The sequence below is a fragment of the Pteronotus mesoamericanus genome, unplaced genomic scaffold (assembly GCF_021234165.1).
Source record: "Pteronotus mesoamericanus isolate MK-2021 breed Mesoamerican mustached bat unplaced genomic scaffold, CSHL_Meso_final contig_73, whole genome shotgun sequence".
Classification (NCBI taxonomy): domain Eukaryota; kingdom Metazoa; phylum Chordata; class Mammalia; order Chiroptera; family Mormoopidae; genus Pteronotus; species Pteronotus mesoamericanus.
In genome coordinates, this window is record NW_026555245.1 from 22912066 (window position 1) to 22927686 (window position 15621).

Consider the following 15621-nt stretch of genomic DNA (forward strand, 5'->3'; position numbering starts at 1 on the left):
ATTTTGACCTTGTGTTTTGTTTTCATTTTTATCCCCTCCATCCCATATTTGGATTTTGAAATACTCTTTCTGTTGTGTGCTGCGTCGAAACAAGTTTTTTCATAGGCTTTGTGATGTGGATAGAGAAATTTTTCATTAAGTTATCTCCTTGAACTGGGTTTATTATGGATTCAAATGTATATACACAAAGTAGGTTTTGTTACTCTGAACCATTGATAATGCGTAGGAAGTTTCAAGTAGATGTGCAGCGATGTTCCAGACACCTAAAACCATTGAATGTCTCTAGTTTACCTTTTTTTCCCCTGCCTATTAAGAATTACATAGATAAGTTGATTTTCCTCTGCTGTTTGTTTTTGTTCTCAGAAAAATAAAAGCGATGGAGTCTGATACTCCATTATTAATAGTTGACTCTCAAAATTACAGGAGATCACCTTGGAGACCAAATAAAGAAATTTTATATATACAGCATAAAAGGAAAAAAAAATCCAAAATAGCCTGTAACTATTGATATTTTTAATTGAATTTTTTGGGGTAAGATTTGTTAATAAAATCATACAGGTTTCAAATGTACAGCTCAATAAAACATTATGTACATACTGCATCGTGTACTCATTACTCAAAGCCTATAACTATTTTTTCTGTAATTTTATTTTATTTTATTATTATTAAGTTTTAAATCATGTTTATTCTATTATAGTTGTGTCATTTTTCCCCCTTTGCCCTCTCCCACCCATCCCACCCTGCCCCCCTCTCCCACAGTCAATTCCCACTCTGTTGTCCATGTCCATGGGTCATTCATACACGTTCTTTGTCTAGTCCCTTCCCCTTCTTTCCATCATTGTCCTCTTTCCCCATCCCCTCTGGTCACTTTCAGTCTCTTCATGTTTCCATGCCTGCAGTTTATTTTGTTCGTTCGTTTATTTTGTTGAATAGAATCCACTTATAGGTGAGATCACATAGTATTTGTCTTTCACCATCTGGCTTCTTTCACTTAGCTTAATATTCTCCAGTTCCATCCATGTTGTCACAAAAGGTAGGAGTTCCCTCCATCCCTCCCTCCCTTGCTTTCTTTTTTCCTCTCTTCACTTTCCTTCCTTTCCCTCCCTCCCTCCCTCCCTCCCTCCCTCCCTCACTCCCTCGCTTTCTTTCTTCCTTTCTTCCCTTTCCTTCCTTTCCCTTGCTCCCTCCCTCCCTCCCTTCTTTCTTCCTTCATTTTCTTTCTTTCTTTCTTTCTTTCTTTCTTTCTTTCTTTCTTTCTTTCTTTCTTTCTTTCTTTCTTAAATGAAGATTGATTTTTTAATGTCAAAGTTTATTATAAAATATTAAAAAATTTAAAGCCATTATAAAGTCTCAACAATTAAAACAACATGACACCAGCACAGAAATAATCAAGTAGATCAATGAAATATAATGAGCATTCTAGAGACAAATGTATACATCAGTCTAACAATGTAATATATGATTCAATTGATATTTTGAATCAATGGGTAAAATAAGGCTTATTCAACAAATAAGGTACATGGACCACTATTACTTGAAATAAAACAAATATAGAGCCCTATTTCACACATTATACAAGAAATATTCAGGTGAGTTAAAAATCAATATGTAAAATCTAAGGAGTTTTAGGAGAAATTACAAACTAATATTTTCCTTACTCTGAAGTAAAATATTCAAACCCAGAAGCTATAAAGTAAAATATTGACAGTGACTATATTAAACATGTAAGACTTTACAGTCATATACATATAAAAAAAGTTAAAGGACAAGTAACAGAATAGGAAAGTATTTGCAACACATCCAAAAAAGGGTTAATGGTTTGTTTTGTTTTGTTTTTTTAGGGAAAAATATTCTACAAACATTTAATAAAAGAATGGATAAAGAATACCAAGAAGTCATTTAAAGCTTTTTAAAAATAATAGAAATAGACAAGAAATATGCAAAACCAGGTTCAGTTTCAACAAATAATAAAGTAACAATTAAAATAACACATCATTGTCACAATCAGATTAAGTATTAAAAATATTGGTAATATCAACTGTTGGCAACTGTGAAAGGAACTGGGTATTCATAGACTCTTTTTCTTCATCTTCTTAAAGCAGTCCCTTTAGCATATTTTGCAGTGTTGATTTGTTGGAGCTATATTCTTTTAGACTTCTTTTGTTTGAGAAGCTCCTTATTTTGCCTTCCATTTTAAGTGAGAGCCTTGCTGGCTAGAGCAGTCTTGGTTGCAGGCCTTTCCTTTTCATGACTTGGAATATTTCTTGCCATTCCCTTCTGACTTGCAGTGTTTCTGTTGAGAAGTCAGCTGCTGGCTGTTTGGGGGTTTTCTTATACATTACTACCTCTTTCTCCCTTGCTGCCTTTAGGATCCTCTGTTTGTCTTTGATATTTGCCATTTTAATGATGATGTGTCTCAGAGTGGGCTTCATTGGGTTCCTCTTGAATGGGACTCTTTGTGCTTCCTGGACTTGTGTGACTTTTTCTCTCCTCAAATTAGGGAAATTTCCCATCATTACTTTTTCAAACAGGTTCTTTATCCCTTGCTCCTCTTTTCTTTCTGGTATCCCTATTATACATATATTATTATGTTTCAGGTTGTCCTGCATTTCCCTCAATGCCTGTTCATTCTTTTTGAGTCTTATTTCATTTTCCTGCTCTTTCTGGGAGCTTTTTTCTACCTTGTCCTCCAGCTCGCTGATTCAGTCCTCAGGTTCATCTAGTCTGTTTTTTATTCCTTCTACCATGTTCTTCAATTGAGAAATTGTATTCTTGATTTCCTTTTGTCTCTTATTGATAGTTTCTGTGTCCTTTTTCATGCTGACACAGTTTGCAGTAAGTTCCTTGTAGTTTCCCTGTAGTTTTTTGTAATTCTCTCTGAGCTCACTGAGCTCATTGAGCTTCCTTAGAACCGTTGTTTGGAACTCAATCTTTAATAGTTTACTTGCCTCTTTTTCATTTAGTTCTTTCTGTGGATTCCTCCTTTCCCTTCAAGTGGGAGCGTATTTCTTTGTCTTCCCATTATGTCTGAGACTCTTCTTTTTTGCTTCTGCTTCTTAAATTGATCTGTCTTGATTTCCTGACTGTGTGGTAGGAACTTCTATGGTAGGAGACCACTGTTTTTACTTTCTGGATCTGACTCTGAGGATGTCAGATGTCATCCCTGTCTGATCTTAGGCAGTCTGTTCGTGACTTCCAGGAATCTACTGTCTGGCTACCTCCTTCAGTTGTTAATCTATTCATTCTGCACTCAGCAGGCCGCCTTAGCTCAGGGCGGGGCAAAGTCCCTCCTTGGGGTGGGGTTATTGGGTCCTCTCACACTGCTGCTGTATGGAGGAGGACTCAGCACTGGGATCCCATCGGCTACTCTCTGTTCTCTCCTCAAAGCCTCTGTCTGCAGTCCTCAAGTGTCGCCAGACCTCTCTGCACCCCCTTTAGCCAGGTATCTATTATCTGTGGCTGCCACTCTGCACTCAGCAGGCGGCTTAGACAGCACAGGGCGGGGTGGAATCCCACCTGGGGAGGGCTATTGTGTCCTCTTGACACTGGTGCCGCTCAGGAGTATTGGTCTGCTTGAGCAAGATGGCTGCTGCCGTATGGGGGCGTGAATCAGCACCGAGATCCTGCTGGCTACTCTCTCATTTCTCTCCACAAGCCTCCTTCTCCAGTCTGTCCTCAGGCGTCTCTAGCCCACTCTGGCCCCACCTTTGCTGGAGAGTAGGGTAAGTGGTTGCATATAAAAATTTATGCATTGGCTCTTTAAATGGTTCTTTCAGTCTCCAGCCGCCCTTTTGTGGCAGAGAGCAACCCTGCCGCTTTTCACAGCTGGCTGTTTTCTGTGTACTTCTTTGCCTCTGTTGCTGTAGGCTAGAGATCCCTGCTTATGGTTTAGACCCTGCTCTTCTCAGGGGGATCCAAGTGGCCGTTTCAATATCCTTCTGGTGCTGCCGCCCGTGGGCGCCCCGCCCACCTTCTCAGGTCTCTACCGCACTCCTTACCAGTAAGATTGTGCTAGGGCTGATTCTTCTGTCTCCGAGGTTACAAGGCTCTTCTCTCGCTGTTGTTCATTTGTTTGTTCCAGGTGTTTTCTCTACGATTTAGTTGTAATTCCAGGTTGGTCCTGGGAGGAGGACAGTGTGACTTTGACTGATTCCTCCACCATCTTCCTATTTTTAAAAACTTTATTACTGCAATAAATTGAGGGGACAAGGTAGAAGTTGAAAATTAAATAAGTTACCTAAGTACAATATTTAATAAAAAGTTCTAGGTCAACAAAGGGTATTAATTGCATAGCTTTCAGGACCTGTTTTTCTCATGGAGTTTTTCAAAGGAGTATACTGAGAAATGATGAGTAAAGTTTGTATTTTTAGAAAAGGTCATCATCTTGGAATGAAAAATAGTACATTCTAACCTAAGAGACATAAATTTTCCAGTAACTTTTTGGTACTGTCGCCTGGCTGGATAGGCTAGAGTCTCAGAATCATTTTCTAACACCATCTGCCCACAGGAAGACCCAAATAATAATTTTTATGATCTCTAGTTGATCCTTAGCCTCCTATAACAGGCATCTCTTTCACACTTCTTGAACACTAATTTCCGGAATAGATCCTTTTCACTTCTCTATCCACATGTTTTACAAAGAGCTTCCTGCTTCTCCTTATATGAAAATGAAGTGTGCCAGTTCTGGTTTTTAGTCACCTTGACATGAGTGGATTTCCAGATCACAAGAGAACCCAGTCATACTCTCTGTTCCAGAACTGGAGCTCATACCTCTCCAGATACTGAGTTCTCTGTGTCACAGCTTTCCCTCTCAAATGGCAGCTGAACATGATACCAGGAAAATAATGATTTGCTCAAGGAGATAGGTATAACCTCACCTTTCAACCTTTTTTTCCATTCTCTTTTTGAACTTATTGGAAAAGGGCCTTCATAAAATTCCTGATGATTTTAATTTTAAAATAAAGCAATTAGAGCCCTGGCTGGTGTGGCTTAGTGGATTGAGTGCCAGCCTGCGAAGCAAAGGGTCACAGGTTCAATTCCTGGTCAGGGCACAAGACTGACTTGCGGGCCAGTTCCTCAGTAGAGGGTGCCATGAGAGGCAACCACACGTTGATGTTTCTCTCCCTGTCTCCCCCTCTTTCCCCTCTCTCTAAAGATAAATAAGTAGAATCTTTTTTAAAAAAGTTAGAAAAAAATCAGAATTTATAGGAATATTTAGCTAAATAGTAATGGCTTTTATTATATAGGTCTGATAATTGTGTGGTATTTTTTGTCTTCCCTAGGAGTGTTGTCTCTGCAATTTGAGAGGGGGTGCTCTTAAGGAAACTAAGAACAATAAGTAAGTAGTATGTTAATGTGTTGAATTTCATTGTTTTCTTCTCCTCTCTACAATGGCTGAGACTCTGGGTGGCAGTGTGCTTTACCTATCATTACTGGACACATTGTTCCAAGGCTTGTGCTCTGGATCTGAGACCATTACTGACACCACATTTACCTCTGCTGGACAGAGGTGTTCTAAGTCTTGCTTCTGTTTTATGTCTTTGACACCATGAAAAATAACCCCCCTTTTACTAAGAGATTTTTTAAAATGAGAGCAGCCCATATCATTCTAGATACCATTGTAATTCTTACATTTAATATGATAAATTCTATTAGCCTAATAGAATTTAGCCTAATAAAAACAGTATGCCTGAAAACAGTGAAATCTATTGTCTTCAGATAAATAAAATCAATCATGGTCATAACATTAAAACAAAGCCATTTATTTTAACACCAGCAAATTAGGAGAAAGTGTATGTCCTGAGATAGAAACATAGGGAGAAAGCATTGATTTTAAGATTTAAAGACAGGTAATCTTTTTATGGTGATTGTTGAAATATATTTTTGTGTGAATTTTATTTTCTGACATGATTTTAATATTTAAAATAGGGCTAAATTATTTATAGTATCTTTTGGAAATAGAAACATGTAGAAATGGTTTAGGTAGAGGTTTTAATCTGGCACTTGAGAACTTGATTCAGTCCCGAAATACGTTTTATTTTACCAATATGCAGTTTATAATTTTGATCCAAATTTTAAAAGTTGAGAGATTTTTACATTAAAATACAGCTTTTCATCTTTACTTGAAAAATGATTGTGCCTCTCTATATGGCAAAAACAAGTAGAGAGGAGAATCTGGCCTAAATGGGCATGCACTGCCCAGGTTACTATGGTTTATTTTAACCTGTACACTGTATTTTTACATCCTGTGTGGTCCCACAAGTACTGGACGTGGACCCCGTGGGTAATATAATAATGGAGTTTGCATAATCATGTGCATGTGCACATGTTTCTGATTGCTTGTAAGGAAGAATAAAGGCTTTGACATTCTTACATTGATAAAGTCTAGTCTAAGAAACTGTATTTTCGCCTAATTTTGGATCCTCATCTTTCATAGTTCATGTGATTGGCACTATACTAAAAAGTATTGACTAGTTCCAGGATGTTGTATAGGTGCATGCTGTGATATGACTTTGGTGGTATTTGTAAAGACAGAGATGATAAGAACTTCTTGTCCTGGTCTCATACTAGGACAAAAAGAAATCGTGTTTACTATAGGATTATAATATTTATCTTTTTATGAAAGCATGCCCTTATGGGGTTGACATTCTTTTCCTATGGTCTTTAAAAGGTGTAATAGAATCTTGCATTGTTTGAGTGAAATAAATATGCTGTGATTTAAAAATAGGTTGGTGCATTTGATAACTCTTTCAAGATATTTTTAAACCTCAAAAGTCTTGTTTGGGGCATGACATTTATGAAAAACTTAATTGTGTTGGTGGGAATGTTGTCTTTTTTCTGGAGTAATTCAGAATTTGGAAGGATGTACTAGGTTTTAAGTAGGAAACAAGGGAACAAGGTAAATTTCATTTCTTCTTACCTCTGGATTCCTTCAAATATAGAGATTGCAATGAGAAAATTTAATTAAAGACTTAATATTAGTTCTTTTAGAAAATTTGCTATTTGTTCTGCTTTGCTTTATGGCATTTGTATTTATGTAAAAAGATTATGTACTATACACAGTTCATAACTTTTATCAATTGAATTACTCTTTTATCATATATTAATTAGATAAAGGGTATTAAACACCCCTCTCTATATTTCAGTATCAAATGAAACAGAAAACCTACGTTTCAGTATTTTGCAGACTAAGCATTGAAAACTATACATATTTTGATAGGATTGAGTCTTTGGTCTTCACCTAGTTTTTCACGTCACAGTGGTGAGCAAGAGTGCTGCTTAATCCATCCAGGTATTATCTAATAGGTTTAAAATTCAAAGAGTAGTCTGTGATAGATTCAGGCTTTTGGCTTTCTTTCTTAACTGTGTGTTTCCCCTCTGTGAGAATTGTATCACCTGTTTGACGTACAAGGTATATAAGTTTAGGGAACTTTTGTTTATGTTTAATGTCTCCTTTTCTGTAGGTGGGCCCATGTCATGTGTGCTGTCGCGGTCCCAGAAGTTCGGTTCACTAATGTCCCAGAAAGGACACAGATAGATGTAGGCAGAATACCTTTACAAAGGTTAAAATTGGTGAGTGGCAAAGCTTCTTTTTTACCTCATAAATTGGTGTTAATATTAACTTCTGAATATTTTTTAGAAGTATACACATTCCCAAGATAATTTTTCTTAGCTTCATTTTATTCTTCTGCCCTTTTTTCCCCCCTCTAGCCTAAATTTACTTATCTGTATATACTCTTTCCTTGTTATATTGTAACCTTATGCATGTATCCTTCCTCAAATTCTGTTTGAAATAAGGCAAAGAAATACTACATTTCTTGGATTAATGTGAATCTTCAAACTATAGGCTATCTGGTGAGGTTTGTTCGTAATGGCCCTGAGCTATCTAACTTTTCTTCTTCTTCCTTCTTCCTTCCTCTTCCTCCTCCTCCTCCTCGTTCTTCCTGTCTCTCTCTCTCTCTCTCTCTCTCTCTCACACTCCTTTCTTTGGTTGCTCTTAGGAAAATGCATCTAACCTGATTACTTCATTCTTCACCAAGAAGAGACTTGCAGAGAACCACAAAAATTCTTGTTATATTACCCAGGGGTTTTCTCATTTACAATAATTTACTAAACTCTCTGGCTGACTATCTTCCTACCTGTTTAGAAACTTTCGTAAGAATTTTTCCAGTGGTTCTCTTTGTTCAGAGTATGTTCTTTAATTGAAAAGATAGGCCTTAATGTCCTTAACATTCAAGTAACCTTGGAGTTCTGTTAAATTGTGAGCCAAAAGATCATTAGGTTAGGCCCTTACGGTTCATATTTAATGAGAATTTTTCCTAGAATTAAGTTGCATGACCTTCAAATACTGGAGCATATCTTACACATGGACTTAATACCGTAGAATTTCTTCAGTTCTTGTTATTTTTAACTTGAGGTCTTTCTGCTCTAGAATGTTTCAGGCCGTGTAGCTGTAACCCTCTACTTTATTGTTTCTTGTTTTATTACTAGTTTTTTCCCCAGTGGGAAATAACTGGGCATATGGTCTCTGGACCTCTGTCTCAAGTACTTAGAACCTAATCTATTGTCTTTTTTTCTCAGAGAAGGGAAAGTGGACACTATTATCTTTCATTATAGCTCTGTCAAGATTTCTCATTGCTAGAGAGCACTGGCCCTTAATGGAGCCAATGACTGCTATTGGCAGATAGGACTGGTGGGACTATCATGCTCAGGATGTGGTGATGGAAGTTTTGTGAATGGGATGGAAATGAATGGGTCATTGAAAAGGCTCTTTAAAGCTCACTGTCAGAAGTGAATTCAATTTTGGCTCATGGACTTCTTAAGAAAGCTTGAAATCTTATCTCCTGGTCACCAATTAAAAAGAAAACACCAATAAGAATTTTTTTTAAAATTGCTATCAGGCAGGATATTTTTTAAAATGTTGAGTTTACATGTCAAAGAATTTTTATTATTTAATGTGACATATACTAACATACCTTATATTTTCATTTTTATGATTTACAAGTAATACGTATTTTCAGTAATTCAAAAACTACACTGAAAGTTGACTTCTGTTACCCAGTTTAATGCCCCTCAGAATGAGTGGTCACTCCTCTTGATGCTGGACTCTCATCCTGTCTCCTGTTGTCCCTGAATGTTTCCTTAATGATGTATTGTTATTCATACCAGTCCCGAAAGGGTTTTAAGAAATAGCAGGGAGGGACAGCATGATCATTTCAGTGCCACTTAGAAGTTGTATTTAGAAGTGTAGAATCTGATGATTGCATGAGAAAGTGGCAGAGTGGCAAAGCTTATGGTTTTCTTCCCAGTGCTGTGCCTCACCTTGACTGTGTTTATCACATATTCCTTATGAAATGTTTTCCATCATTAAACAGTTGGTATCTTTACAAGAATATGTCTTGAGTGAATTTAAGATCACCTAACATCTATTTCAAAAGACATTGCAGAAGTGATTATCAACTCGGTTCTGGGGAGCGCTGCGTGGGGTGCTCCTGGATCTGAGGGTTCCTGTCCAGATCCAACTGAGGAGGGAATGGGGCTCTGAATCCCGCAGAGCCCATCCCGAGGTTGTCACAGATGTGGGGAATAAACACAAGTCGTTGCAAACACTTCTCTGTTTGCCAGGAGAGGGGATATGGCTCATCCTTCTAGTGGAGAAAGCCCCGAGCCCCCGTGTCCAAAGGCTTTTATTGAGAACCATATGCACAGGGGTATGGATGCAAAGCTCATCAATCAATGTCAAAAGGCCGTTTCTAGGAAACAGAGATCATAGATAACAATTAAAGGAACACAAGAGATCTGCCACAGGTCAGAGTCTATGAATAATGTAAATTTCCTTCCCAGTGTGAGCCGGTTATCATAGCTTTTGAGGGAAGATCGAAGCATGCTTAGAGGAACTTACTTCTAGGCTTGATTGTCCCTGGGAACTGTCCCCTGGAACAGCTGTACCTGCCTTTAGTATAGTTTCAAACCTGAGCCAGGCAGGCGGTGCAGAGCCACCGAGAGATAAGTGTTCTATCTGAACACTTCTTTCAGATAGAATGAGGACTCTGGCCATATCAAAGCCAGGGGTTGAGGGTCTTTTGCCCTTTCTCTGTGTCCCCCAAGTCCTTGACCTGCTGCCCATATCGGTTGTGTCTGGCTTAGGTTGTCCCTTCTCTTGAGAGATCTTTACCGTCATTGACTACCAACCATCACAGGGCAAAGCAGGGTGAGGTGAGGGAGGCAGGAAGCAGGGGCTGTGCCCCTGCCAGAGGGAAAGGTTTCGTCTCCTCAGGGCCTCCTTGATTATTTCCAGGCTTGGGGCCTTCTCGCCTGTCAATGCGGCTACAGTTCCTGAAATCAGACAGGGTGTTTTCCAACAATCAACATATAGATGTCCATGACATAGTTTGCATGAAAATAGCAGGCTTTAGGTTAGATTTTTTTCCCCCTGTTTTTAATGTAGTTTTATATGAGGGAATTTCTTAGTATATTTATCAAAATGCTCACAGTGGTTACCTTAAATGGGAAAAATCAAGGAGAAACTTCATTTTGTTGGTGAGGGGGGGAACCCCACTCAAAATACTGTAATTGTTTGCAAGGGAACAAGGACCTTAAGCCTGGATAAATTTTCACCGAGAATTCTCACCAAAGCATCATCACCCTGGTCAATCTCCCTGTGCCCTGGTCCTATTCAGTGTCCCTTAGAGATAGGACTCAGACAGGTTGGCTTTGAATAACAATTTATAAATGATCACTTGTGTGGGGAATGGAGTGCACCTTTCCAGAGAATAAGATGCTCTGCCCTGTGGTAGTAAAGGATATGCTTGGACATGCTTTCCTGACATTAGCATTAATTTGAAGTTTAAGTAGTCTCCTAAGTGCATGGCTAAGTCAGAAGTCAGAGCAGTGTTTTTTTTTGTTTTTGTTTTTTGTTTTTTTTTAAAGAGAGAGGGAAGGGAGGGAGAAAAACATCCATCCATTGCCTCTCAAACATGCCCAACCACCAGGCATGTGCCCTGACCAGAAATTGAACTGGCAACCTTTCGCTTTGCAAGATGATGCCCAGCCACCTGAGCTGCACCAGTCAGAGCAGAGCACTTGTGTGTGGTATTTCACTCAGGCCAACCTACGTATAGCTAGACGTATTTTACTATGTCTATCTAGTGAATGTATGTATGACTGCCAGTATCGGTTTCAGTCTTTTTTTCTGGAGCTGTAGCCAAATTGTCCTGAATGCTAAACTGTCCATCCACCTTCTTATTCACACAGAGGGGGAACATTAAGAATTAGATGTCAGTGTCAACTTATTTCACCAAACAATTATTACCTTACCTTGCCAAATACTTAGTGTATATTTTTGAATAAGACATTGCTCTTGTCTTCTAGCATCTTATAGTCTAGATCAGGCTTTCTCAGCTTTGACTCTGTTGACCTTTGAGAGTGGATAATTCTTTGTTGCAGGCGACTGTCATGTACGTGGTAGATTGTAGCATTCTTGAACAAACAGACAACGCCAGATATCCTCTCATCTGACAATCTCATGGTTTATAAGGAAGACACACATAAAGAGAAAATTTTTGAGACAGAGAATATCTTGGTTTAAAGAAGTAAGTTGGAGACTGAGAAAACAGAGAATCCTAATTGCTTTAAAAAACATCCTAGGGGTGCTTTGTTTTTTGCAAATTACTCATATTTCTTATTTGTCAATAAAGTAATAGAATTCAGTGACATATGTCCATATTTGCTACTGTATTATTTATAATCTGATTTAGTATTTTAACATTATCTGTTCTTACAGAAATTGAACAACCTTGAAGAATAATCAGGTTTCTTAAAGATTAAAATTCTATGATGTATGTGTGTGCACATACACACGCATGTGGTAGTTCTTGAGTAAATATTTATGGAATAAATAAAAGGCAGCAAATTATTTATCATATGTGCTTATGGCTTACAGTTATGATGACTGCATGATTTGATCAGACAGTTGCAAATGGTTTGTGTCTTTTTATGGTTTCCACTTAAAAAGTTGTGGTGGTAAATTTATACACACCTCTGTGCATGTTGCTCTAAATCCAGGCATTGATTTCCTTATTGGCATCACGGAGTACATGTGATTAAGTCACAGAGCCTTGCAGTCCTTTGCAGAGCCTTTGGAACACCCACATAGCACTTACCCTGTTGCCTGAGAATTCTGATTTTGGAGTGACCTGATGTAGGTAGAACAAATTGCTCACCCACAAAGCAGCAGCAATGGGGACTCTGAGCCTCTCTCCAGTGCCCACTAGGTGGTGCTGATGTACCAGCTTCCCATCCACTTGCCCTTAAATCACCTCTCTTAGCAGGCCCGCAGTTGTAGAAGGGTGTGTGTGTGGTGGAGGGAGCAGGGGAGATGTGGAGAGAGATGCATGCTGGGGTGCTGTAGCCCAAGGGATAGCAGCAGGGTAAGGAAGATACTGTTTGCTCTGCTAAATTCTAGAGGGCAAGATTTTAGTTCAGTTTTTCATTTAGTGTTCTGAAAAGAACGCTTTCACTTGGGGGAAGTTAGTGTTTTTCTGTGTAAGTACTAAGCAATACTAGTAAAAGCCAGTAACTGCAAGAAACTTAAAGAAAGGCTGATGGCAAACATGAGTTTAAAATGTCCTTTGAAATGTGAAAGCTGTATATTTTTTAAAATGCTCATTATTAGCAATCTTTCTAGATTATGGAATATTAGTACTTATGCAGAGGTATTTGAATATTTTGGTAATACTTTGTTAGCATTTTGTTTATTCATAAATTCAACTTGCAGCTTTTGAAATACCCTTCTGTATAATTATTAGTGTAAGAAGGTTTTTGTTGAGGATGTAAGGAAGGATTTGTTGACTTTAGCAGATTTTTCCTCTTACTTATAATGACCATTAGAAAAGAAGAGACAGCAAATGGAAAACAACAGTTTCAGCGCTCTTCAGTAGATTATGTTGGTCCTAAAATGGTATGTGCTTTAGGAAGAACCTTTAACCTTTACCTCATCCAGCCACCTTGTTTGTAATGTCACATCTGTGGCCTCCACTCATGAGATAATTAAATGGACAACAATGGTGAGACTAGACTTTTTTCCAAGATATTTTATTTTATTTGCTGATAATTTGAAATACTTTAATAAAATTCATTTTTTTAAAACAAAATTTTAGTGCAAGAACATATTTGGCTATAGTGGTCTTTATCTAATTAGTTTGTTCTTTCCTTTTTTTCTTTAAAATATTTAGCTTTTGTGTAGAGTAATTATCTCACGGGTTATTAAAGTAATTGTCACCTTATCTGAAAAACGCTACAAGTTTCTATCTAAAAGCATTAGGTTATTAAGCAGACCCATCCTTTTATAGTAAAGAAATGGTTGAAAATTACCTGAGTAGGCTACATCCAAAGCCCTATTTGAAAGGGTGAACCATTTTCTCTGTCTACTTAAGCAGTCTTCTGATTGTTAATGCAGATTCTAAATTACTTGATGTTTTTCTTACCCACTCATTTAGAATGAATTCTTTTGCTTCTGAATGACTTTTCAATATAGGAAAAGCTATCCTTGTGGCAAGTATTGTCATTCCTAACCCCGTCCCTATGTCCTTCAGTACCTTCTCTGCATATCCAGAGAACATCAGAGTATTGGTCCCTGTTGGGATGCCGAGGGCATTTCCTGTTCCCCACTTGAAGGGTGTGCTCAGTGGTAGCCCATGGGTTTGTTTGGAGTGACAAATGGTTGATATGCCTGAGGACAAAAAGAAAACAATTGCCCTCATGTAATACAGATTTTAGAACTTTCTCCATCATTTCCTTTTCTTATTTTCTTCTGTCTTGTTTTCTGTACTAGTATGACCAGTTGGCCATTGTCATAACTGAATCTCTGGAAGAGGAACACAGTTGTGCGAAGATGAGAACACACACACACACACACACACAGAAGTAGAGAACACACATGAAGTTAGAATGGTTTTTTTTTTTGTTTTCACGATAGAAAAAATGCAGGTAAAAATTATCAGGAAGAAGAATTAAGGACAGGAATTTAGAGAGGGCAACCAATGTTTTTATAGTATGATCACATAAGACAGCAGTGTCATGTGCTGGAACGATCATTATCATCTTTTAGAAGCATATTACCAAAAAGTCATCAGACTTGATTATAAAATTTAAGGGAAGAACATATAAAAAACCCAGCTAGAGGAGTAAAATAACATGAAGTTCTGGTATTTGTTACATACTTACCAGGAATGTCTACTATAGACATTAACCACTTTTTGAAGATTAAATTAATTAAAGATCTGTGGAATTTATTATATAAGTAAAACAGCAAGACAAGTTTGTAGATTGTAAGAAATCTTAGAAAGTTACAGCAGACCCTAAAAGCAACCATTAGTTTTAAACATTCTTTCTGTTTGTGTGAAAATTCTCAAATAGGAGTGTTAAAAGACCATTTAAATATTAAATCGCATGTATCAAAGTAAGTGATATCTATCTTGATTGTTGTTATTACATAAAAAAATTGGTGGTGTTCATTGACTACACATCCATTCCCTCAGTGGCATAGCACAGTGCCTTTGGTTTCTATGCCTGTAGACATTCCCAGGATTTTTACATTTGAAATCCTATTTCTGTAATCAAATAGAGGGCAAAATGAATTTTGGAACAGCTGAACTTGCCCCCAGGCATTCATTGCCCTCCATGTGATTTGTATTTGACAAGTGAACCAAGCACAGGCACAAGTGTTCTTTGAGTGAAGAACATTATTTTGAAAAGGAATTTACACTGCAATGATGACTGAGCTACAAGCCTTTTAGTATCTGGCTGAGACCAACTTTTCTGCTTAGAAGCCTCTATACTCTTTAAAATGTGTACCTGAAGGCAAATAACAGTGAACTTGAAAGCCAAAGATTATAGTTTTGAAAGGTACATCAATTCTGAAAATAGAGTGGTTTCACTGTGGTATTCCATCTGAAGAGTTGCATCAAGGCGGGAGGAATACATTCAGTTTTCCTATTTCAGAAGAAGGAAGGCACTTGTTCTCTTGCTGACTGACTTATGTTATCAGATGTATTGAATACTAAAAATGGAATTACTGAGAGAGAGAGATGAGGTCTGCCTCTTATTCTGTAAGATGACTCCGAATCCTATTTAGTTAATGTTACAGCGGTGTTAGAGAGCCGCTTCGCTTTCTTCCTAGAGGAGTCATGGTTGTATTTGACAGAGCCTCTGTTAATGCATTTTGGGAAATGTGAAAACATTGATTATCTTTCCTCACTTTAAAAGAAAAAAAGTAGTGTTGTAAAGGCAATCAAAAAAAGTCATTATGTTCTGCATTAACTCATATACTGATTTATTCTCATCTTCAGTTATTTTTCAAGACAAAGAGGGATTCTAAGAGAATAATGAACAGTGACAATGATGAGCAAGTTTATTGTTTAAATGAGGTTGAGGAAAAATTTGCTTTAAATAGTGAACTACTGAAGGAGAAATAAATGATACTACAAATGACATAATTGTGGTGTGGTGTGTAGGGTCCTATTATTTAATAAGTCCAGTATAAAGTTTACAATATCATTAAGAATGTCCTTCAGGACTTAACATACACAAGTCTCCAACTTCGTAAGATTTTTAAATAAATGT

The 15621-nt window shown here is 37.6% G+C and overlaps 1 protein-coding gene across 5 annotated transcripts in view; it reads left to right on the plus strand.

Moving 5' to 3' along the window:
* Window positions 1–15621, plus strand: part of KDM4C (lysine demethylase 4C) — a 408417-nt gene that overhangs the window by 275212 nt on the left and 117584 nt on the right. For all 5 annotated transcript variants that reach the window (XM_054583127.1, XM_054583129.1, XM_054583130.1 and 2 more), the window contains 2 exons: window positions 5283–5338; window positions 7464–7572. In XM_054583127.1, coding sequence (XP_054439102.1) covers window positions 5283–5338; window positions 7464–7572 — 165 coding nt within the window. The remainder of the gene's footprint in view (window positions 1–5282; window positions 5339–7463; window positions 7573–15621) is intronic.